This window comes from Neofelis nebulosa, chromosome 4, assembly GCF_028018385.1.
Source record: "Neofelis nebulosa isolate mNeoNeb1 chromosome 4, mNeoNeb1.pri, whole genome shotgun sequence".
NCBI lineage: Eukaryota > Metazoa > Chordata > Mammalia > Carnivora > Felidae > Neofelis > Neofelis nebulosa.
In genome coordinates, this window is record NC_080785.1 from 30,849,655 (window position 1) to 30,874,568 (window position 24,914).

General features: G+C 38.1%; 1 protein-coding gene across 6 annotated transcripts in view; it reads right to left on the reverse strand.

Moving 5' to 3' along the window:
- Positions 1-24,914, reverse strand: part of CPED1 (cadherin like and PC-esterase domain containing 1) — a 270,661-nt gene that overhangs the window by 220,652 nt on the left and 25,095 nt on the right. For all 6 annotated transcript variants that reach the window (XM_058724477.1, XM_058724479.1, XM_058724474.1 and 3 more), the window contains exon 2: positions 22,679-22,862. In XM_058724477.1, the coding sequence (XP_058580460.1) occupies positions 22,679-22,862 (184 nt within the window). The remainder of the gene's footprint in view (positions 1-22,678; positions 22,863-24,914) is intronic.

A 24,914-nucleotide genomic window follows, 5' to 3' on the forward strand; every position in this document is an offset into this window, starting at 1 on the left:
CATGGATTTTTGCTTATGCTACCTCTGGCTCCTTACCCTTTAAGAGCCGATGATAAAAATTTTTGTTTTACCACAGAGAAACTCTAAGCCATTCTCCCCTGGGTTTTCTAAATCCACACTAGAAATCAAGCTTTCCTGTTCTACTATCTACCCTCTTTCTGCCCCATGAGAGGTTGTGAAAATCAATGAGATCATTTCCGTGAGGAGTTTTGAGCTCCTGAAATTCTTTTACTCTACTCATAAGCTTAAGAAACCAATATCATGCTTAAATTTTTGCAAAAGTTTAAGACTCCCGTTCTGAAGAAACTTGTCATAAAGAAGAGTTTGAAAGGATGGGGTTCCTGGGTGGCACAGCCAGTTAAGCCTCCGACTCTTGATTTTGGATCACGTCATGATCTCACTGTTTGTGAGATCAAGCCCCACGTCAGGCTCTGTGTTGACAGCATGGAATCTGCTTGTGATTCTCTCTTCCCCCCTCTGCCTTTCACCCACATGCATGCATGCATTCTCTCTCTCTCTCTCTCTCTCTCTCTCTCTCCCTCCCTCCCTCCCTCAAATAAACATTTTTTAAAAGAAGAGTTTTAAAGGAAATAGATCAGTTTATTCCTATGAAATACATTCAAGAAATATTTACTTTAGAAGGCTTGCTGAAGTTCCTTCATATTTTTTTAATTAAAAAAAAAATTTTAATGTTTGTTTATTTTTGAGACAGAGAGAGACAGAGCGTGAGCAGGGGAGGGGCAGAGAGAGAGGGAGACAGAATCCAAAGCAGGATCCAGGCTCTGAGCCGTCAGCGCAGAGCCCAATGCGGGGCTCGAACTCACGAACCGCAAGATCATGACCTGAGCCGAAGTTGGACGCTTAACCAACTGAGCCACCCAGGCGCCCCACATATTTTTAAAAATATTTTTAAAGATTTTCATGGCACTTCTGTAAGTGTGCTAGTGAAGTGTACTGGATGTGTGTTTAAACTTTCACCGCTTTCAAGACTGTTGTCTGTCTGGGATAAAACTCTCATTATAGCATTTTACCAAATTTCTAAATGTCTGGAATCCTCACCAGCTTAGAAGACCTTAAAAGAATGAACAGTACAGCAATTAAAAAAAATAAGACTACACCTAGTGCCTAGATACTGGTTTCTAACATCATTCTGCAATAAAAGGAACCATAGGTCCTTGAAGAAATGGCTTATTCAAGAGGCTGGAGTCGTAAATATAGAAGCCGATACTAGAGCATCATTCCACCAGAAAGTAAGGAAGAGCTCAAAACAAATAATTAAACAAATGAAAGCAATGATGGAAGTATATGACAGGGACATGGGAACCAATTGTCAAAACTGGAGTGATTTCAGCAACAGAATAAGTAATATTGGATTATAACCGAAAGTATAAAGTAACTATCCATTAGTCCATGCTGATATAAACAAATTATCTGAATTAACAAATAAATGGGGATGAAGAGACAAACCATGTGAGTAGAAAAATACCAAATAATTTATGTAGCTACTCCAAACTCAAGGAGGTGGAGCACAACTTCCTGATCCTTCTCTGGGAGCCGAACATAATAACATCCTTCCAAAGAGTACAGTATGGAAAGGGAAAGGAAAAGAGCGACAATGGAAAACCTGACAAACACTACCTCAGTCAAGGGATCAAGGTTAACACCAACAGCTATGAGGCAGGTTGATAATATATACCCTTGATATGAAGTGATGAGAATGATGTTTTACCTCTGTGGTCTTACTCCTGCAAACCATAATTCCAGTCTAATCATGGGGAAAACATCAGGCAAATCCCAGTAGAGAAAGATCAAAGTACCTGACCAGTTCTCAGAGCTGCCAAGGTCATCAAAAACAGAAAGTCTGAGAAACCGTGAAGCCTAAGAGAAGCCTAAGGAGACATGATGGCTAAATGTAATGTGATATCCTGATGGGACTTCGGAACAGAAGAAGGACATTATGTAGAAAAACAAGAAAATCTGAATAAAATATGGACTTCAGTATTTAAAAAAGCAGAATAAATAAACCCTCCAGAGGAAATAAGATGATTATTAAGTATGTGGATGTAGGCATAAACTAGGCATAAACTCTCACATACTAATTACACATCTTCCTAAGGATTTTATACTCAGGATGTTGTATTACAAATCCAGTCAGCACTACAATGCTGAAAGTGAAAAGTTTTTATTTTTTATGTGAGATGCATTCTCTGGTAATACAAACTCCAATGGTATTTAAAATATAGAGGACTGAAAAAATAGATCAAGTTTGGGTTTTGAGAGCCTCCTGTTAACACATGCAGCTCTCCAAATTCCTCGCCTTTCTTTGCATTTGTTACTATTTCTCTCTAAAGTCAAATCCTTTGGTGATTTTATTTACATCCATTGCTTTAGCTATTGCTTCTTTGCATTGACTCCCAAAGTTACATTTCTCTACCTTTCTCATGTTTCAGAGAGGCATTTCCAGTTACATTCTAGAACAAATGCCCTGCTGAACAAGTACAAATCTGAACCCATTATCTCTGGCCAAAATCTTGTCCTTCCTTCCACTTTTCTTATTATCAAAGGTGCAGCCTCTCTTTCTCCCTCAAGCTGGAAAGCATAAGGTCGTCTTCAACTTGTACCTGTCTCTCAATCCCACATCCCATTCATTTCCAATTCCCATCAATTTTAAATTTGAACTTCTTAAATAACTTCCTGACTTTTCCAAATTCTACCACATTCCCTAAATCTAAGATTTCATCTTCTCTGCAAAGTCTCCTAGTCTCCCTACTTATAACTCTTTTTCCTTCTCTAACCCACTTCCCCTCTACAGTCAGTCACCCTCTAGAAACATCTTATTGCCAGCCCATCGCAGATCAAGTTCCTTAGCAATACAACCTAGGCTCTTTACATGTGCCCCAACCTAGTCTTCTAGTCAATCTAGTCTTGTCAAAGCATCCCCTGACTTCCTCTTCCACCACATCAACCCCTTGTTGGTCCCTGAGACTCCAAGCACTTACAGACCTGCGTGTCTCTGGCATGCAGCTCATGCGGTTGAACCTCTTCCTTCAAAAATCTACTTGAGAGCTCATTGTTACCTACCAACTATTCTACTTGCACACCTGCCAAGATCCCCACACTCAGAATTGGCAACTTTTTCTGTTCTGGAATATTTTGTTTGCAGAATATTTTATTACTGTTCTGGAGTATTTTATTACAGTTAAACATGGGCATCCTTACTACTCAACAGTGGTCCTTGGCCCTACAACATTGTCATCAGATGAAAGCTTGTTAGAAATGAAACATTTCAGGAGTGCCTGGGTGGCTCAGTCGGTTGAGCGTCCGACTTCGGCTCAGGTCATAATCTCACGGTCCGTGAGTTCGAGCCCCGCGTCGGGCTCTGTGCTGACAGCTCAGAGCCTGGAGCCTGCTTCGGATTCTGTGTCTCCCTCTCTCTCTGACCCTCCCCCATTCATGCTCTGTCTCTGTCTCAAAAATAAATAAACATTAAAAAAATTTTAAAAAATTAAAAAAAAAAAAGAAATGAAACATTTCAGCCCCCAAATTAGACCTTACCAAATCAGAATTTGTCAATAACAGGATCCCCAGGTAATCTAAATGTGCCTGTAAATTTGAGAAGCACTCATATACAACTATGCCCTATAGCTCCTTGAAAGGTCTCACTCATCTTTGAAATTCTGTCTGTCCCAACAATGCCAGCCTTAGCATCCTACCCTTCATTCTTGTTTAATAACCATGTATTGAATATAACTTGAGTATCTAGTGTCAATAACTTGATGCCTGACTATAATGTCCTACTGGTAATACTTGTTATGAGGTTAGAGCTTTACATTAAGTTCTTTTTTAAATTTTTTTAAATGTTTATTTATTTTTGAGAGAGAAAGAGATAGAGCATGAGCTGGGGAGGCAGAGAGAGAGGGAGACACAGAATCTGAAGCAGGCTCCAGGGTCTAAGCTGTCAACACAGAGCCCAACACGGGGCTCGAACTCACAAACCACGGGATCATGACCTAAGCCAAGTTGGACACTTAACTGACTGAACCACCCAGGCACCTACACATTGAGTTCTTTTATTACTTGAGTACTTGACATGAGTTTTTGACAGACATTCCTTATACTTAATTCCATATTATGGAACAGGAGGTTTTAGTGTATAATTAGCATTGTGACACTTCATTTAACCAAATATCATTTTTTCTTCCGGTTTTATTAAAAATCACTTTGCATGACTTCTTTAAAATGCAGTGAATGCAAGCTAGTCATGTCTGGTTTAACATTTTTTAATAAGGCACTGGGGACTATGAACAATGTGAGAGGGCGGAGGGAGTCATCGATTTAAAATTTACTCTACGAACAATTCCACACTAATTCAGCACAGATGAGAACTAAGGCTTGAGAAACTATAATCCACTAACATGAGAAAAAGAATCCACTCCCTCAATGGCTTATTACTTAGTGCAATAAGTATTTTAAGATTACATATCTCCTACTCATAATGCACTATTTTCCATCTCTTTGGAGATGTATTTAACCCAATCATAGATTTCTGTAAGATATTTATGGGGCAAGTCTTATCTTCCATTTTCAAATCAAGCAATAGATAATCTAGTGACCTCATTCACGGCCATTCCAAAAAGTAGTTGTAATAATAACACCAACACTTAGGGAATGTTAGGAGGATTAAAGGAATTAATATTTGTAAAGTGCTTAGAACAGTGCCTGGTACTTGATGAGCTTTATATTAGTATTTGTTTAATGAATAAATAGGTGAGTAGTAGGTATACATGGGCAGATAAATTCTAGATCTAGATGATGAACTTATTTCAAGACACAAAATGCAACATCTTCTATGTGTTTTGTAGATTATTATTTAAGGCTTCTGTATAGAGCAATATAAGTGGAATTTAGAGAACACAGGGAATAACCTTCTCTCCCAATTCCTGGCTACCCCTTTTATGCTGCTTCAATAGGCCTTCTTACCATAGGAGGAAAGGCATTCATTGGTGGCTTCAATCTAAGGAAAAGAGAGGACCTCATTAGTAGTAGGTCCCAGTTAAAATTCAAGCACATTATCTACAAAGGGGCTCAGCAGTTTTCTCTCCTTGACACTGTGCATTTGCTAAAACAGGTGACCCCTTGAGCCTTAAAACTAATGATGAAGGAATGTACATTCTCCTGAGTGAGTAGCAACAAGGCCCAAGTGGTAGGTGTGACCTGACCACCTAGGCCAACTCCTCTGACTCCCTGAAGTAGGTGCTTTGGGTAAGGAGGGACCTGGCTAGTGGGTAAACTGGGCTATCGCCTAAGACAATTTTCATCCACTTCACAATTTTCGGAAAATTGGCCCTGCTCCTAGAAGCCAAAAGGATATTGGAAATGTCTCCTGAGGCTAATAATTCTGTTATCCATGAGATGAAGAATATTTAGGTCAATGTGAAGCCCTGCCAAGTACTGTTACAGTGTACCATTCTTTTAAAGTGACTTGTTCTTAAGCATTTAAGAGGTATAATTTATCCCAGATATTTTAACAGAATTCTGCAAAATCATAGTTTCCTCTTATCTCAAACATTAATTTTCCACCTCTCTGGAGATGCTTGGAACATAATTTGCTATTTTTCTCTCTAATTATTTACTACTCAAAATTCATACAGTAATCTCATTTCCTTTATTTTAATTGTCCTTATCTAAAATCATTCTCTCTGCTCCACTGACATTGTTAATTTTAAGATTTATGTACATATTTGATTATGTTTTGATGCTGTGACTTCTATCAAATTGATTCTCAAAAATATTGCTATCTAAAAAGTATTTGTATTTTAAATTTTATAGATTTTTCCAGATTGCTTTCCAAAAGAAACTACAACATTTCAGATTTCTGCAAGCAAGTTATGAGAGCTTCCACTCCCAGAATTCCTACCAGCAATAAGTGATATCACCAATTTTGGATTTTGTCAGTTCTATGAATGTAAAGTGATATTCTATGCTTTAAATTGTCTTTCAGTAAACTTTTCTTAATTTTGTGATCTTTTCTTCTTCGTTGTACCACTTGTATTTGCTTTCTATAAACGTCTTTTTTTTTAATTTTATGTTCTAGGTAATCTCTACACCCAATTTTATTTTCTAGGTAATTTACAACCCTGAGATCAAGAGTCACATACTCTACCACCTGCACGGGCCAGGTGCCCCCTCTATAAATTTCTTATTTATATGCATTCTATAAAAAAGTTTTATACGTAAAAATGAAGCCAAATAGACAACATTTAGCATAAGAAAAAGAATTGTATTTGATGTGCAAGTAAAATTTCCTTTTTAGTAAAAAATTAAACTGATGTGTCATTTTTAATCTCATCAGATTAAAAAACATGTTAGCATGTATTTGCTAAAGATCATGAACTAGCACTGGTGATGAAAGTAAAAACAGGAGCCAACCTTTTGTGGAGAAATTTGGCAAGGAGAACCCCAGTTTTAATATTTTCACCCATCCATACAATAATTGAGTTTCACACTAAAATCTCCAAAATTTAATCTAAATAAATATCGTAGCAAAATTGTATTGTATAGCAATTAGTTGAAACGATTCTAAATACCTATTAAGAAGGACTTAGTTAAACTATCGGGGCATTCCTTTCCATATGATAAAATACTAAAAAGAACGAAGCAAAGGAAATTTCCTTATACTTTCCAGAAACGACTTTGATATCGCAGTTAAAGACGCAAGTTTGGAGAGAGACAGCCCAGGGCCAAACCTCAGCTGTCCCATTTATGAGACTCCTTACTCAGTTCCTCACTTACAAAACAGAAATACCAACCTATGGACTATGAGTGAGAATTCAATGAGTTAATGCATGTAAAGGACATATCACACACAAAAAAAATTAAAAAATGCAGTGCATATCACAGTGCATTTAGTTAGTAATCAAAAAAAGACAAACTTAAAACTACTGATATTAAAATTTTTAAATTATGTTGATATTGCAAAGCTTTTATCAGAATATCTGAATATTAACATTTTATCTGTTAAAACATGTGAGATAAGCTATGGTATAAAGAGGCAGGGGGCAAAAGGGTAAGATGAAAGTGTGTGTGTGTGTGTGTGTGTGTGTGTGTGTGCGTGCATGTTTGGGTTGTGCTTAGGGAGATGCCTGGAAACATGCACAATGTCAACTGTGTTCTCTCTGGGTGAATTTAGATTTAATTTTTCATGCTCATCTTTGTATTTGCAAATATTTGATTCAATATTCTACCATAAACATATGACATCTTTGAAATGGGACTCTTTTCTAAAAATACGGTCAGGGGCGCCTGGGTGGCTCAGTCAGTTAAGCGTCCGACTTTGGCTCAGGTCACGATCTCACGGTCCGTGAGTTCGAGCCCTGCGTCGGGCTCTGGGCTGATGGCTCAGAGCCTGGAGCCTGCTTCCGATTCTGTGTCTCCCTCTCTCTCTGCCCCTCCCCCGTTCATGCTCTGTCTCTCTTTGTCTCAAAAATAAATAAACGTTAAAAAAAATTTAAAAATGCGGTCAGGATATGCATCTAAGTAAAGAAACATTTTCTCTGAGAAAAATGACATTGAGTCTTTTTGAGATATACACATTGAGATACACACATTGCATTTCTTTCAAAGTACTGTAAAATGTCAATTAACTTATACAGAAGCAAAAATGTACAGAAAATTAACCTGGATCTTGATCATTTTTAAATCCAAAATGTTCATGATATGATAGTGTCTTAAAAAATACTCAGGGTGACAAAGTAATAGGATTTCTTTCCATCAGACAAGAAATAAAAATCAGTCTCAGCATGCAGTAGTCATGCTGTGTATGCTTATAAGTTAGGATTTCAGGTACCCACAAAATAAGGTCTTGATGATAAACTTTAATATGCTATTTCTCAAACAAATGGACATAATGAATAGAAATCCTTCAGCAAACAAACCAATGGAAATGCAAACACTCATTATTCCTCATATGTTGGCTATCTGGATGAGTCTTCAGATTACCATGGAATGTGCCAGCCTTTCTGGCCTTCCCGGCATTCTTACTATGATGCAAGTACCAATTTCCAACAGAAACAATCTGTTTTACACTACAGCTGTGAATTTGGATTTCCATGCCATATGCCATACTTCCATAGAACAATGATAAAGTTCTCATTCTGAAAATAAGATCACTTATTAAAATGACAGAGTTTTGATACTGGTGAGGTTTGGTGAGATGGGAAATTTTTTGCACGTCTAACGAGGAATGCTTTAACTTTTTCAGGCAGAATTTTGACAGCGTGAATGAAGAGCTTCAAGGTGGGCCCTCATTCTTCATTCCAGTAATTTTACTTTTAGAAATTTAAAGAAAGAATCAGAAATGTAGACAAAGATTTATATACAAGAATTATTTACAACAGCCAAATATTGGCAATATCAGAAATATTTAACAATGTGGAAAAGATTAAGGAAATCATAGTAAGTAAATATTAAATACATCCATATAATATAATTTTATGTAGCCATTGAGATAATGTTTACAAAGTTTTTATGGCATGTGTTTCTGATAAATAGTATGCTAAAAAAGCAAGCTAGGAAAGTGCATAAAATGTATACAATACTTGTAAAGAAACATGTCCAACATTAGCTGTCTTTGTTGGTGGCATTGTAGCTAATCTCCTCCATTCCTTATTGTACTTTTTCTGTATTTTGCAATTGGAGTAGATCTGAAAGATTAGTCAAAAAATCATCTTCTGTAAAATGAAAGGCGTCCGAAGAAATTAGGTAACTTAGTCACGGCTTCACACAGACCGTGCAATCCAAAGTAGTCGCCCTCCCTTCCATAGTACCATCTTGCTGCTTCTCAGGGGCAGATAATTACGATTTAGGATAAATCGTATGTCCATATTTTTACCTCGATCCCACTATACGCAAGCAAGCCCAAGATGCCCAAAGACAGTTTGAAATTCAGTGGCTTGTTGCTCTCACTTTCAAATGGATCCCGGGCCTTAGACTCTAAAGAATGAAGATAGCACATACCAGAGCTTTGCATGCCAACTTTTAATTGACGGGTTTAGCATTTGTTTGAATTAAGGAGCAGGGCTTCCCACCCAAGTGGGTGACTGGTTCAGAGTCCTGCCAAGGCAAATGGGGAACTGGGAATCGTTTGGCCACTTAACTACTTAAATAGCAAACAGGCAGAACTTCTTTGTGCCGCTGGAAGAAACACTGAAAAACTGTAATAAAGAAGTATCAGCACGCTAGTTCTCAACACATGCTCCAGGATCAGTAGATTAGCATTCCCTGAGAACTTGTTATCTTTATCTTAACCATTGTTACTGGATCAGATCTCCTGGGAGTATGGTTCAGCAGTCTGTGATTTAACAAGCCTTCCAGACAATTCTGATGCATATTAAGTTTGAGAATCATGGGCCCAGCAAACAGTAGCTACTACCCTGGAGCTTTGCCAAAACCATGTTCTTTAAGCAACCACTGAGACAGGGATTCCCTTTACCCACAAGTACAAAATAGAGAGCTCGCTATTAGAGAAGCAGGGCCCCCTGCGAGTCGCTTCTGCCCTTTATAGCCCTTAATCACTTGTGTGGTCACTCTGAAAATGAGGTGGAATGCTAACAAGATGTTTTAAATTCCAGAAGATACCCCACTCTAAATAGACTATTTTGTTGCATAGATGATGAGATTCACATATGCCTTTCGTATTTGTCCTTAGAGAAAGAGCTGAAAAGAGTTATTATCATTACTATTAAAAGGTTATTATTAACTTGGTGGAATTGCTTCTTTGAAAGCAGAGAGGGCACTGGCTTGAGCAACTCTGAAACGAGGTTACAGAGACTCTTCACTAAGAACGGCAGGTATGTGAGTTCTGTTTTTCAGTTGGTTTTGCTCAGACACGGCCTGGAGCACATTTTATTTTGCTCTACCACACAGCTATCTCCTATCATACTAAGTATTTTTTCCCTACTTTTCTAAGAAGCGAATGGTGCTTGAATATGCAAAGGAAAGATTCAGCTATTTTATTAGTATATTTGCAGGTCTATTTCTTCAATTGCTTATTCATTTAATAGTGTATCTACTAGGTACCTGCAAGACACTGTCCTACGCAGAATAGAGTATAAATAGACAAATAAAACATTCCCTGCTTTACAAGAAGTTTATAATATAGAAGGGGAGATGAGATGAACACATAAGATTTAAAAATGTAACACAGAACATACTCTAGGCATCAGAGATATGTAAATAATGTGTGGTGAGGTCTCAGATAATTTGTTTAACATTTCTACTTTGAGGGTTTTTATGGGTCAACTTACAGATTGATTTGAATTCTAAGAAATGGCAGACAGGAAGGAATTCTAGGAGCCAAAAACCTCAGTAGCAATGCAAATCACAAAGCTTTGAGCATGATCAGGCAAAGATTAGTAGGCCAATACCAGGAAGCCCACACATGACCATCCCTGGGAGCTCCATAAAAAAATAGCAATGCCCGAGTTCATTCTGCTCCCCTAAAATTCTGATATAATTTTCAGAAGTGAGGCCTCGGCACCGACTTTTTAAATTGTTAAGTTCCCTGAATAATTTGAGTGTGAGGACAGGCTTGAGAATCACACTACAACAGGGCTGGGGAGGTATCTGATACCATGGCCTGAGAAGCTTTGAATGCCACACCAAGAAACATGTCTTCTGATTAGAAGGAAATGAGACATCACTGAAGACTTCTGCACAGGGAAGTGATGTGATCAGAGCTATGTTTGTGAAATATTAAACTGGCAGTCATGATGGGGGTGTGTTGTAGAAAGTACAGACCAGCAGCTGGGAGAGTATTTAATAGCTGCTGTGATAGCATGAGAGGCACGGAACGTGGAGCCACGGCACAGAGGAGGACTTGGTGTCCAACGTGTGTTGCAGCTGAAGGAGAGGGAGAACCTGACGGTGAGCTTTAGCAACTGAGAGGCTGAGCGGGTGCGGTACCAACAAGAGAAACACGGCAGGCAGAACCACAGATGTTGCAGGCGTGGGAGGTAATCGGTGCAGTTTGCTATATGTTGACGCAGTGACACACACAAACCAAAACATCTATCAGGTACTTGACAATCAAGACTCTAAAAATCCTGCCTACAGAAAACAGATTAGGATTCAACATTATTCAAACATCATATCTCCAGAGATGTTTTTTAGTGAGATATAATTGCAGATAACATTATATTAGATTCAGGCACACAACATGATTCAATATGTGTATATTGCAAAATGTCCATCACAATAAGTCTACTTAACATGCATCACCACATGGTTACAAATTTGTGTGTGTGTGTGTGTGTGTGTGTGTGTGACAAGAACTTTGACCATTTATTTTTGCAGCGACTTTCAAATATAAAATTCAGTGTAATTAACTGTAGTCACCATGCTGTCCATGATGTCCCTAGAACTTACTTCTCAATGGAAGTGTGTACCTTTTGGCCACCTTCACCCATTTTGCCCAGTCCTCCCACCACCACCTCTGGCTGCCACCAATCTGTTCCCCAGAGGAGATTATTGAATCTGCAGAGTAGAAAAATATCTTGAGGAAATGTCAACATAGGGGGGAAAATGATGACTGGGGTAAATGTCTTGGAGAAAGCCCAAATTTGGAGGAAGGTCATAAAGAAGCAGCGTCAGAAAGGTTGGAGAAGCAGGAGAGGGCAGCATTAAGGAAGTTAAGGGAGAAAAGAGTTCATAAGAAAATTCCAGACCCTGTGGGACCCACTCAATTCTAGGACAAGTATCTATTCCACTGGTTCACACATTTCACCAAGGTTGGGAAACACTGATAGGTAAGATCAAGGAAATTGAGAAATTACCTCAGTGAATTCACACTAAAGCTTAATTTCAGTTTTTAAAATATTTATATAACTCCTGAAGAATACCAATATTCTACTCATGATCAAATCTGCTCTTATACCAAAAACAATGCAAAAACAAAACAGTGGCTGTATTTTGTAAAAAATAAAAAAAAAAAGGAGTTTCCTGGTAAATTCTGGAAAAAAAACAACTTTAAGGGAGAAGGGAGTCATATTATTATTATTATTGAGGGTTAATTAGAGAGAGATTATGAAGAAAAAAATACTGACTTTTTCTTAAGTCTTCATCTCCCAAACTGTAGTCTGGACATCCACATCCACAAAGAGATAATGTTAGGAAGAAGCAACTTTAGCTAAAAAGAAGATGAAAAATAACAGAGGATATCTAGAGGGAAATATTGATTAATCATAATTAATTAGCTAATTAATTCTCCAGAGGGAAAATCAAGTTTCAAAAGAAAGTGGGGAGGTTTACAATAATTATAAAATGCAGAGCAGAAAGCAAAAGTGCAAAAGTGAAGAGGCAGTCTTGAAACTGTGGTTAGATGCTTCCAAACTCCTCCCAAATTGAGGAAAATGTCTAAAATATTTCAAGCATCTGAATGTGATAATACACTAGCATAGTAAACACATTATATCTGGAGTCCCCAAACTCCCTTGTAGTTTATCCACATGCTCTGTCACTTGAAAAGTCCCATATGAAACAGTTTGCTTTTCTTTCCTGGAGTCTTTCCTTAATCTAAATATAATATGAATATTATTTGTTTTTACAAATTAGATCTGTCATTCAAAGCATAGTTTAGTCTATAGCAAAACCAAACAAAATGTCTAATGTCTAAAAAAAAAGTCTTTAATTCTAAAGAGTATGAAAAAAAGCAATGACCTGAAATAAATTACAGCTGACCCTGGAATAGTATGGGGGTTAGGGGGTACCAAGCCCTGCAGGGTAGAAAATCTGTGTATAACTTTCAACTTCCTTAAAACTTAACCACTAATAGCCCACTGTTGACTGAAAGCCTTACCAATAACATGAATAGTTGACTAACATACATTTTGTATGTTACATGTATCATATGCTGTATTACAATAAAGTAAGATACAGAAAAGAAATGTTATTAAGAAAATCATAAGGAAGGGGAGCCTAGGTGGCTCAGTGGGTTGTGTCCGACTTCGCCTCTGGTCACGATTTCACGGTTCATGAGTTCGAGCCCTGCATCAGGCTCTGTCGTGACAGCTCAGAGCCTGGAGCCTGCTTCAGATCCTCTGTCTCCCTCGCTCTCTGCCCCTCCCCTGCTCACACTCTCTCTTCCAAAAATAAATAAAACATTAAAAAAAAAGACAGAAATTCACAAGGAAGAGCAAATACATTTATAGGACTGTACTGTAAGAAATCCAAATATAAACGGACCCCCATGGTTCAAATCTGTGTTAAGAGCCAACTGTATTTATAAAAATTTGAGATGAAAACAACACAGCACATCAACCAAAGTTCCCAAATTTACCTGTACTTTGGAATCACCTGGAGATTTTAAACTCATGATATCCAGGCCAGAACTCTAGATCCATTCAATAAGAAGATCTGGGGCTAGAAGTTAGCAAATGGGAGTTTAAGGCTCCTCACAGAATTTCAATGGACAGCCAAGTTTGAGAAACCCTGATCTAAAAAGATCAGTGGGAATCCATGTTACCTAGTGTCTGAAATGAGTTCAGTATTTTAACTGGTCACTGAATTTGGCTATTAATTTTGTAACTGAGGCAAAACCAGGTGAAATGTAGGTTTCTGTTACTCTATATAAAGCAAGCATATGTATTTGCCAGGGGCAAAAAACTGCAAGGATTTTTTTCCTTCACACTAAACCAAATAATAGTACAGTATGTTATTTGTAATGTGGTTAAATAAAATCAATAGCATTGCAAAAAAATGTTAACGCTGTCCCTTTTTTAAAAAATAAAAGTAGCAGAAAGTGCATTTAAGGAAAACGGTTCAGAAAAAGGATCTTCAAAGCTCTATTAAACATTTCCCAGCTTTGGAAAATTTAAATACCCAATCTGGTTCCTATGAAACTTAAAAAGATCAAACGATTAGAAGGAAGCGAGGCTTGAAGGAGAAATGTTGGGGATTTCAGTAAACATCTGGTTACCATTTTCAATAGTAAGAACCAACCCACTTAAGGAAGTAGTTTCATTTCTTTGGAGTAAAAATGAGACACTGGCTTTTTGTTCTCTGTGCACAGTGGAGGGTAAAGGAAACATTAGAATGGAGAGGTCACTTGAAGCTCAACTTTTATAAATAAGAAAGCTTTTTTCAAAAAGTAAAGTAAATTGAACTCAGGTCTCTGTAGTATAAACAACTCAACTGAGTTAGGGTTAAATAAACATTCCTCGAGCTCTAGTGTGCCAATTAAAGAACAAATTCTGTTTGGTCATAAATACATCAGTACTTCTATAAGCACTGAGGAAAATAACAATAAACCTGAACACACAATTACTGCGTGTCATAATACAATAAAATTGAATGGTGCAGACCTGTAAGTTTCTTTGATTCAATTTCCTTTTTTTCCCCAGTTTGATTAACGAAAGGCACAGAAGCACTTCTGATATCGTCCAAAACCCATTACTTGCATAATAAAAAACATATGTCAAAGGTGTTCTAGGTGAAATAGTGACAAGGCAAAACACACTCTGCCTTTTAAATGTGACCTTTTACTCTTTCGTCTTCTTGCTAAATGTTCATATAGCATATTAAACTCAGGAAAGCAGCAGGGGTGCTGGTTTCAGGCTGGCGACAGGAAGGAAGGAAAAGAGACTTCATTAGGCTCTTGAGTTTTAAATGATCAGTGGAAGCATCTGCTATCGACATGCACTACTAGCCAAAGGGGATCACCTCCCACTTTGCCTCCAGACCAATGTTTCTCCACGCCTTTGCTTACCATTCCTCTCTTCTGCCCTTGGACATGAGACTAAAAAGACTCAAGAGAAAGAATCCCTAGAATGATGAGGTTTAAAATCGTGTCTTACTTTCTCTCGTTCCATGGTCATGAATGTTATAGAGACGATCTGAAAAAGACTTGGGTGGTGATTTTCCTCATTCTCCTGAGGAATAAAACAACCGCTGGGCAGCACCCCTGACTTGACTCTGTTCTCACAACACTTCCTGTGTTCTGAGATGGGCAGATCCCCTGCTGGGCAACTCTGACTGATAAAACGTTCATCCTTAAATGGGTCCTGGTTATGTCTTCTAGGGTTGCTACAAATAAATCTTGTACCCAAGTGTCCCGTTAAACAGTGGGGAAACAAAAATATTGGTCCAACTACTTGCAGGGCCTCCCAGAAACATTCTTTGCAATTGGAACCATCTATTTTCTTGTGGCTGTTGCAGATCTGGTTTCGGTGGCGACTGGAGAAATATGCCCTCTTCAAGTACACATAAATAATTCTCACCCAATGATAAAATATACTGTGTGTCAGAGTCTCTTGGACCATATATTACTTAGACTCTATCCTGGGAGCAAGTTAAAAACTTTTGGAACATATTTATTCTCTCTTAGGCCACTGCTCCGTTCTATGAACTAAAACACTGATTTGCTAAATAGGACCTGGATAATATGAAAGAGAATAATGTGATGGTGATTCTGTTTCTGCAGGGAAGGTGTATATTATAAATATATACTTTTGCAAAGCAGAGGATTGGAAGAGCACAAGCAGGAATATTTTACACTATGCTCAGCAAAGAAGTAGAGAGCATAATGTAGATGACAAACAGGACCTAAATGACAAGATGGGGGTTCTGACCCTTGATGCTTTCTATGTTCACAAGCTGCAAAAGCTGTATGCTTACTTTTACGTGTCCTTTATTGGAGAATATTTGTTAGGTAACATTTCGTGTTTCGTTGTTTTGTGGAATAGTAAACTTCCGGTGAATCAATCATCACCTCTCAGCAAGTAACTCACAAATCTTCATCTCCTGCCCTGGCCTCTCTACTTTCTTCAGTTATGGCTAAATACATTCATAGAAAAGCTCACAGCACCTGAGACTGAATATGTTTAGAACTAAACTCATCCATCCTCCTCCAGAACCAACAGGCAGTAGCACTGGTCAAAGTGACAGAGGAGTCTTAAAAGCAAAAGAAGAGAAGAATTCTGAAAAATGGACACAAGCACTTAAAACCCTCAACAGGTAGTATCAGCCCTATTTACTTACCATATTTGTGGATGAATTATTTTTATATAAGAACAGACTTGAGCATGGGTAGAGTATCAGTGCTCCTGTAAAGTTATGTAAAAATAAAAGGTTTATCAATTAAGTTTTAATGTGAATTCTCTGAAGTAGTCGACCATTTAAGGAGCTCAAATACTGGTACACTGTTCTTCATTTGTTCACGTATTCAACTGTATTTGATACATATTTATTTTGTGCCTCTGGATGGAGAGCATGGTTTTAAGGGATAAGCGGAATAGATATGGTCCCTGACTTCAAGAAACTTACAGATTATTATTATTATTTTTAATGAGGGGTCTTTTCCAAGGGAATGATCCAGGAGACTGTGTTGGAATTTCAGGAGCATTTACAGCCCAGACCTTTCAATGGGAACATGTAAATTGATAAAGAGGGCCTTGAAAACACCTATTAAGTTCATTTATCACAAAATATCCAGCAGCAGCACCCCTATATTCTTCATATATGTGTATCTCCCGAGAAAGGAATCTCCATAATCTCCTTTCTGTTAGTTAGTTCTTGACAGTAATGACAATATTAGCTCCCATTTCTGGAGTGCCTGTAACATGGCATTCACAGAACAATCCAAAACAATCAAATCCCAAAGGGAAAAAATAGAGCTTTCAGAGGTTAAGTAACTTGTCCAAGGTTGTATAACCATTAAAGGAAATACTAGAACTCAACCCAGGTTTGATCTTACTCCAAAGCTTATTCTTTTTAATTACCACAGTCTACAACCTCTCCAAGAAAGCAATTATTGTGGTTAAGCCCTTCCTACTTACGGGTAATTTAAATCTCAACTTCCTTATAGCATCTTTTGAATACAAATAAACTAAGGAAAACTTGAAATATGCTTTCCATCACAAAAGTTAAGATTTGTCTGTAGCAGATGTTTCTTTTCCATACAAATCTCAGAAACAGCTTCTGGCAAGTAGCCCTTGTAAAAGAAACCTTCAAAATCCAACTAAATTTCAAATGGTACATGGATGTGTTGGACATTTTTACGGGTGCAAGTGAATGTAAATAAAAATATAGGAGGATGGAAAACTATTAAATTATAAACAGGGAAGGAAATAGGCTTTTTCTTTTCTAATATATTTTCCACAACATTAAGTAGTGATCTGTATCTTTCGCTCTATTAACTATATCTTTTAATAGTGCTTCTCAAGAACACAGTTGGATAAATTACAGTATCCTTATGGTGGGGTTGGGGGAGGCTGTGAAGCAACATTATTTAAAATACCATTCTCCAGAACATACTCTATCAAGTTTAATATCAATACAAATATCAATAAACACCATCATAGTATTAACTCTAGCCCTTCTTAGAAATGCCTTCACTACATCATGCTGTTAACGTTATACTCTCAGCTTGTGTTAGAAGTTTGCTATCTGAACCAAGATATGACATCCACTTCATTTGCAATACAAATGTTGCTCTGGCTATTGACCCATTATATAACTTAGGGTTGTCTACATAATAATTCCTTCAAAAAACTTATTTTAAATATACTACTTGGGCATGTGGAAGGTTAGGGGAAGGAACATAGTGTTCCCTTCTTTCTGAGTGTAAAATTTCTATTCTTTCCCTTGTTGCTTTTGGCTCAAGCCAAAATTAAGCTTAAATTATGGTAACTAAGAGGAATATCCAGTTTGAGCCCTAATTTTATATTTCCATTTTAGTAATTTCATTATTATATGTTTTAGTGTAAACCATCAAATCCTTTTTGAATGAGGTTTGGTATAAGTTAAAAAACTAAACCATCTGAGTCCTAAAGTTTAACCATCAGCTTGGTAGGGGATCAAGTGACATAGAATTAGTCTAAATACATAGGTCAGCAAACTTTTTCTGTTAGGGCCCAATAAATGCTTTAGGTGTTAAGAGCCATATAGTCGCGGTTGCAACTACTCAACTCTGCCTTTGCAGAACAAAGCAGCCAAAGATAGTATGAAAACAAATGTGTGGCTGTGTTCCAATAAAGCTTTGTTTGCAAAACAAGCGTTGGGCCAGATTTGGCCAGGGGGCCATAGTTTGCCAACCCCTGGAAAGAAAATCAATGTGGTCTTGCACTTTCTGTATTTCTTCAAAAAAACATTCCACGTAAAACACCCAAGTTACAAAAACAAGAGCAATGCGAAACCATAAGAGTAACCAATTCCGCAGCTTTGACAGCAGTTGGCATTTGTTTTGCATGTGACTATATAATATGTCTAATTTAGAAGTGCAAAGTATATTCAGAAGTGAACAGAAAACTGCTAAATATGCACTACTCTTCAAGTACACAGAAATAATTCTGATCCAATGATACAACCTACTGAGTCAGAGTCTCAGGGACCACAATACTACTTGGACGTTACAATGAGTTTAAGAACTTTTGGAAAACATTTACTTTCTTTTAGGCTACTATACTATTCCATGTACTAAAGCACTGGTTTACTAAATAGTACCTAGATACTAGGAAGGGCAATAATTGCTTGGTGCTTCTATCTTTTCCTTTGGAGAATTATATGCTCTTATAAATACAGGGACATAAGATATATTTTTCCAAAGCAAGGACTGAAGGACCATAAAGTATATGTTTTACATGCTGCTAAGTTTTGTAGGTTTAAACCTGTAAAGACAATTATCCTCTAACTGTTTCAAAATCAGCTTAAAGATGAAATGTTTGTAAATACCTATATAGTTAAAACTTAAATTTTTTAAATGTGTTTATTTATTTTTGAGAGAGACAGAGAGAGCACAAATCGGGGAGGGGCAGAGAGAGAGGGAGACAGAGTCTACAGCAGGCTCCAGGCTCTGAGCTGTTAGCACAGAGCCCGACATGGGGCTTGAACGCCTTAACCACGAGATCATGACCTGAGCAGAAGTCAGACACTGAACTGACTGAGCCACCCAGGGGAGCCATAGTTAAAACTTAAGTAGTACAATGGCATTATAGCAAACAGACTTTTGCATTGTTTTATTCCCAAAACTAGCTCTAAAGATTGTTATTTTTTGAGCCAACAGTATATCCCTTAGGATGGTGTGCCCCAATGGACTATATATCAGAATCACAAGTGTCTGTATTTAACATATACATTTCTAGGCCCCACTCCCAGACTACTGAATAAAAAATATTGGCTGGGCTTTACTTTGTCTCCTCCCAGAACTCTGATGGGGCAGACAAAGTGGTTAAATTCTCACCACATACTAACATGAAGTAATATCATTATTGCATTTAACAGATAAGAGAACTAAAGCTCAAAGAACCTAACTTGCTTAAAGTCACATATCCAGGGCCTGACTGTCTTTCCCGATAGAGCCACCAACTTCTGTTATGTCACTAGAATGGAATTAACCAGGGAAAAAACATGATGCCCACATTGTAACTTAGAACCTGAGACTGCTTATTTTTCCTTTCAATAAATGTTTACTAAGTAGTAAGGAAACTGAATAAAATATAAAACCCAAATATTACTCTACAAAAACTGATTATACTTAATAGTGGAATGTTGCCTAGGTAAGACCCTTTTATTTTTGCTAATTTTTATCCACTTCTGGCCTTAAAGATTTAAAAAAGAAAAAAGGAGCCCCAGGGACTCCTGGGTGGCTCAGTGGGTTGAGCGTCCGACTTTAGCTCTGGTCATGATCTCATGGTTTGTTAGTTTGAGCCCCGCATCCGGCTCTGTGTTAACAGCTCAGAGCCTGGAGCCTGCTTCAGATTCTGTCTCTCTCTCTCTCTCTCTCTCTCTCTCTCTCTCTCTCTGCCCCTCCTCTGCTCAGCTCTGTCTCACTCTCTTTTAAAAATAAATAAACATCAAAAAAAAAAAAAGTAGCCCCAGGCTGGAAAGAGGCCACCTGTGCTTCAAAGGATGGCACAGAAAGAGGTCAGCAGAAGTGATTGGGGTCAAATCAGAAGAGGAGAGAAAGGCAGGTAAAATGGATAGGTAGACAGGGGAAAATTTATTTTGTATTTATTTTCCTACAACCAAGAATGTATTTTATAAACATGTCAAATCTGCACCTGGGCACTTAGTAATATTTGTGGTAGTACCTGATTGATTTTGGATGTAATACTTTCAAATTTCAGTTTAGCAAAGAGAAGAAACTGCAATGATGAAGTGAAAGATAGGTGGGGTAGGTCTCCGGATCATTCTGAATTGCCCCCACTCCCCCCAAGATGCTCGGCATGGACAAAGGAAGTTTAAATGTGCCAGTATAACATCATACTTTCTGCTGCTGTACATATAGGCAAAGAAGCATTAGGGGAATATGCGAAACTAAAGAGAAATGAATTTTGTAAGAATCAAATCTTTAGAAAATATATTTGTAATGAGTACCCCAATTCAAACATTATCTACAGCTTAAATCTGTGGCCATGGAAAATAAGCTTCAATAAAAAAGTGATTCTGTTTCTTATATGTTAGAAAATCAAGGAAATGTTAGATCATGGTCACAGAACTTTTTGTTTAATTTCTAGGTATTTGATGTTGCTCTCACAGTGAAAACTACAAAATCAAGTGAAAACCAAAAATCAGTTTTCCATACTCATGAAACTGAGGCCTTATCCAGGAATAATATCTTACTACACCGAGAAGAAGAAACCAAGAAAGAATGAGGAAAAGGATGTTGTAGAAGAGGAGGGAAGGTGGAATAAGAGAGCCAAATCAGTATTTACACTGACAAATTCTGGTGACACCATCTCCTTATCTTATGCTGGGCCTACCAGCTCCTCTGGCTGCCAGATTTCATTGCCTTCAGGCTGTCTGTCTTTGCACTTTCTTGATATTTGGAAGCCTCAAAGTAATTCTCCCTTTTCTTGTAAAACTGACCCAGACATTAAGGGAGAGAGCAGACATACTCCTTCTAAATTACAAACGGATGAAATTGAAAATTGAAACTGAATTGAAGTTGAAATGCACAGAGAATCCAGGTCATCCACATACTCAGTCAGTAGCGGTACCAAGGAGGTCGAGAAACAGGCATTTCAGACAACAGTGCTGTGTAATCATGGCTGATGTTTTCACATGGCACATAGGTGGTGGTTATACATTCAATCACCTAGGTCAATGATGGGCTAAAATGTTTTATGAAGGTGGAGGGTGCCTGGGTGGCTCAGTCGGTTAAGCATCCGACTCTTGGTTTGGGCTCAGGTCATGATTTCGAGGTTCTTGAGTTCGAGCCCCACGCTGACAGTGCAGAGCCTGCTTGGGATTCTCTCTCTCTCTCTGCCCCTCCCCTGCTCACACTCGGTGTGTGTGTGTCTCTCTCTCAAAATAAATACATAAGTTTTTTTAAAAAGTAACTAAAAGGGGGCGCCTGGGTGGCTCAGTCGGTTAAGCGTCCGACTTTGGCTCAGGTCACGATCTCGCGGTCCGTGAGTTCAAGCCCCGCGTCAGGCTCTGTGCTGACAGCTAAGGGCCTGGAGCCTGTTTCGGATTCTGTGTCTCCCTCTCTCTGACCCTCCCCCGTTCATGCTCTGTCTCTCTCTGTCTCAAAAATAAATAAACGTTAAAAAAAAAAGTAACTAAAAGGTTTTTGGGGATGAGAAGGAGGCTATACATTCTATATCTTTCCTGAACATTGATAAATGTTTTTCTGACAAATACCATTTATGGATGTTCCAGAACTTTCGGTTGGTCCTTAACAGAACCAACTGCAACGACGTTTGTAAGATTTGTTTTCAGCACTCTTTGACATTCCAGAGCTTTTACCTTCCTTTTTGTTTTTCTCATTTGCTTCCAGAAGCACAAGGCTCTAGACTTCCATACTACTCCCAGTGGGGCAGGGATGAGCAAATGGCATTCCTGAAGACCTGTCCTAATGGCCCATACTCTGTACATTTTTAGGATGTTTCTTTTCACCCAAGTCTATCTTTTGGGGCCCTATCCTTCAAAAGCTTTGCTAGCAAGGTAGCTTATAGCTTTACTACCAGTGTGGTAAAAGTGAACCTGGTGAAGGGTAATTGTGGCTAACGGTCTCCCCAACCTCATTCATTCACTGGCATAAGTTTGCACTTTAAAGAGCAAGGTGGAGTGTATCTGTCACATGGTTAGTTGCTCAGGAACCGCTAGTTGTTATTCTCATTGCCCTTTTTGACCCTCATCATCTGCTCAACTTTCTTTTCAAATACCTTGTTTAAAAACTTGTCTTTTATTTCTCGTTTCAAATGATAGAAATAAAAGTACTTGACTAGTAATAGTGTCTGTGATAAATATCCATACTTTTTCCCCATTTTAGAGCCAATCTGTGAATCACATTTAAGCCGGCTTCTCAAAACAATTTCCAGCACATTCTACTTGCAGTCAGATGAAGTGGCAATTTTCTTAAAATATGGAGCAGTTTGGTGCTGGGCAGAACATGTATTCAGGCTCATAAACATAAACATTTTTTATGTAGCATTTAAATATGAACTATGCAACTCCAAAATGCTACAAAAATATAAACAAAGTAATTTCAGGAATAAAGAAATAGAGCTAAAGAAAAATTGAGAGGAAGTAAAAAAGGAGCCAAATTTTCTTTGATGCAAGAAAGGGGATCATGGGTAAAATTTTGTTTTTATAAATTTCTTTAGGGGGAGATAGTAGCACATTCTAAAAATTGTTTAGCATTGTATGTCAAGCAGCTATGGCGTTTACTTCTTATTCTGACCTTTTTCTAGCAGCCCCAGCCCAAGACCAGCACCAAGCCTTTCTTCAGCGATGACGACCGAGTAGCGATGCTGAGTGAGGACGTGCTGATGGAGCTGAAACTCCATTTTGCTGTAGGAAGGAGGCCTGTAGAGGACGGCCCTTCTGTCATGGCTCCCAAAGTGTGTCTTTATCGATTTCTCGATCTAAAAAAAAAAGAAGAAGAAGAAAAAGAAAGAAAGGAGGCATAAAAATTCAAGAGGAAAAAGTAGCACACTTTGCCTTGAAGGACATCATTAATGCAAATCAAGGGCCATTCAGAAAGTTACCCTTCAAGTTGTTCTCTGGAAATGAAAGACAAATTCTCCGAAAGGCTGGCAAGGGCAAAAGTGACCTCATAGGCAAGAACCGAAGGTGAATTGAATTTTTCTCTCTATTACAGAGAGATGAAAATTTTAGGCCATTAAAATATAGAGGTCCTGGAGGAATACTGTTGCATAGAAATACAGAACTCAACTCTAGCTGAAAATATGAATTAATAGCAATGCCTTTCATCTGCATTGTGCTTGTATAAAATACTTCCAGCTGCATTATCTTCTAACAGTGCTTTTTAAGTAAACATGGGAGAGGAAACAGACTCAGAGAGGATGGATTTTGTGCTGGAAGGACACGGTTAGGAACGGGGAGAGCTGAGAAGCAATTTCAGAGCCCTCTGGAGATACACAGTGCTGCTTCTCCTCTCAATCAGAACACAGCAAAATTGGAATGCATCTCAGGGTGGCAGGCTGGGTCTCTGCCCAAGATCCAGAGCATCATAATTTCAGGTTCTTCCTTCCATAGTTTATTGATCGCCCACATAAATATTCCTCTTTCTCACGACAGTGTTTGAAATTCCATTAACAAAAGGGAATTTTCCAATTGACAAAGTAGAAAGACTGCTGATATTTGAGTTCATTATAAGGTGTAATTGTAGACATTGGGTATTTTCCTGAAAACCTGAGATTAAAACTGGATAAAGTAGACATTTTTTTGTTACCGGAAGGAGCAGTGAGATTGGATGGGGGTTTGAGCAAAACCTGGGAGAGACTGAAGAAGAGGAGACGAAGGAATTGGAGAAGGAAGATGAGGGAGAAGAGATAAAAAACAAAATTGGGAATCCAAAGTACGTTTAGTGACACCTCTGAATCGAACTGTCCGGTTATGGATCTAAAAGTATGTACCACATGCCTCCTCACTATTTAAAGTTCTTTATTATTTCCCATTAATGATAGAATCAACTCCAAATCTTCATCAAGGAACACAAGGTCATTCAAACTTAAGCCCTGTCTTTCTTCTCTGTTCATATCACATACCTTCATACACATACCTGTGTCTTCTACTTAAATTCCTTTTTCTCTCTCCATTCATCCATCTGGCTAACTCTGAATCAAACATCACCTCTTTTGGAAAGTTTTCATTGAAATACACCCTTTTATTAGCACTTAGGAAAGGAAATGTGCATCTCTCCCTGATGTGAGCTCATTACAGGCAGTATGCATGTACACACAGGATGTGTTTAATAAATGAAGATATCTATGAAATTAATGAGCCACAGTGGTCTATCAAGATCTTTTGTAAACTCTCCGAGGGCAGGAACTATATCCTATTTTTCACTGCATACGAATTATCTCCATCTGTAAATGGACTGACAAAGCACAATGACGTGCAGAAAAACACAAACTCTGGAGAGACTGCTGGGTTTGAATCCCCTGGTTCTGCCAGAACTATCTGTGTGACCTTGGACAATACCTTCTTCCTAAGGGCGCTGTGAGAACTAAAGGGTTAATGTTTGTGAATGGCTTAGAACTGTGCATGGTATACTATACACATAGAAAGACCATCTATGTGTTTTTTAAATAATAATATAAAAAACAAAGAATCAGAAAAACTTTCTGAATCTGAGCTCTGCCTGGCACACAGTAACATAGGCTTTGAATACTTGTGTAGTGGATTTAATAGAAAGGAACAGAAACTAGCTAAGCACACCTCCCCTGCATGGTACTTTGGGCAAACATGATTGATTAGATACTTTCCCTTGTTAAAGGATATTGTGTTTTCTTGATAATGAAACTATTTAAACTCAAAAATTTAACTGCTTATTGGGACACGATTCCCCAGCCAATATCATTGTTTGTCATGGTAAACTTATTAGAAGGAGTCTTTGAAGCCAAAAAACAGTTGAGCCTTTGTCCACAGGAGTTAGAAGGAACCAGTATCCC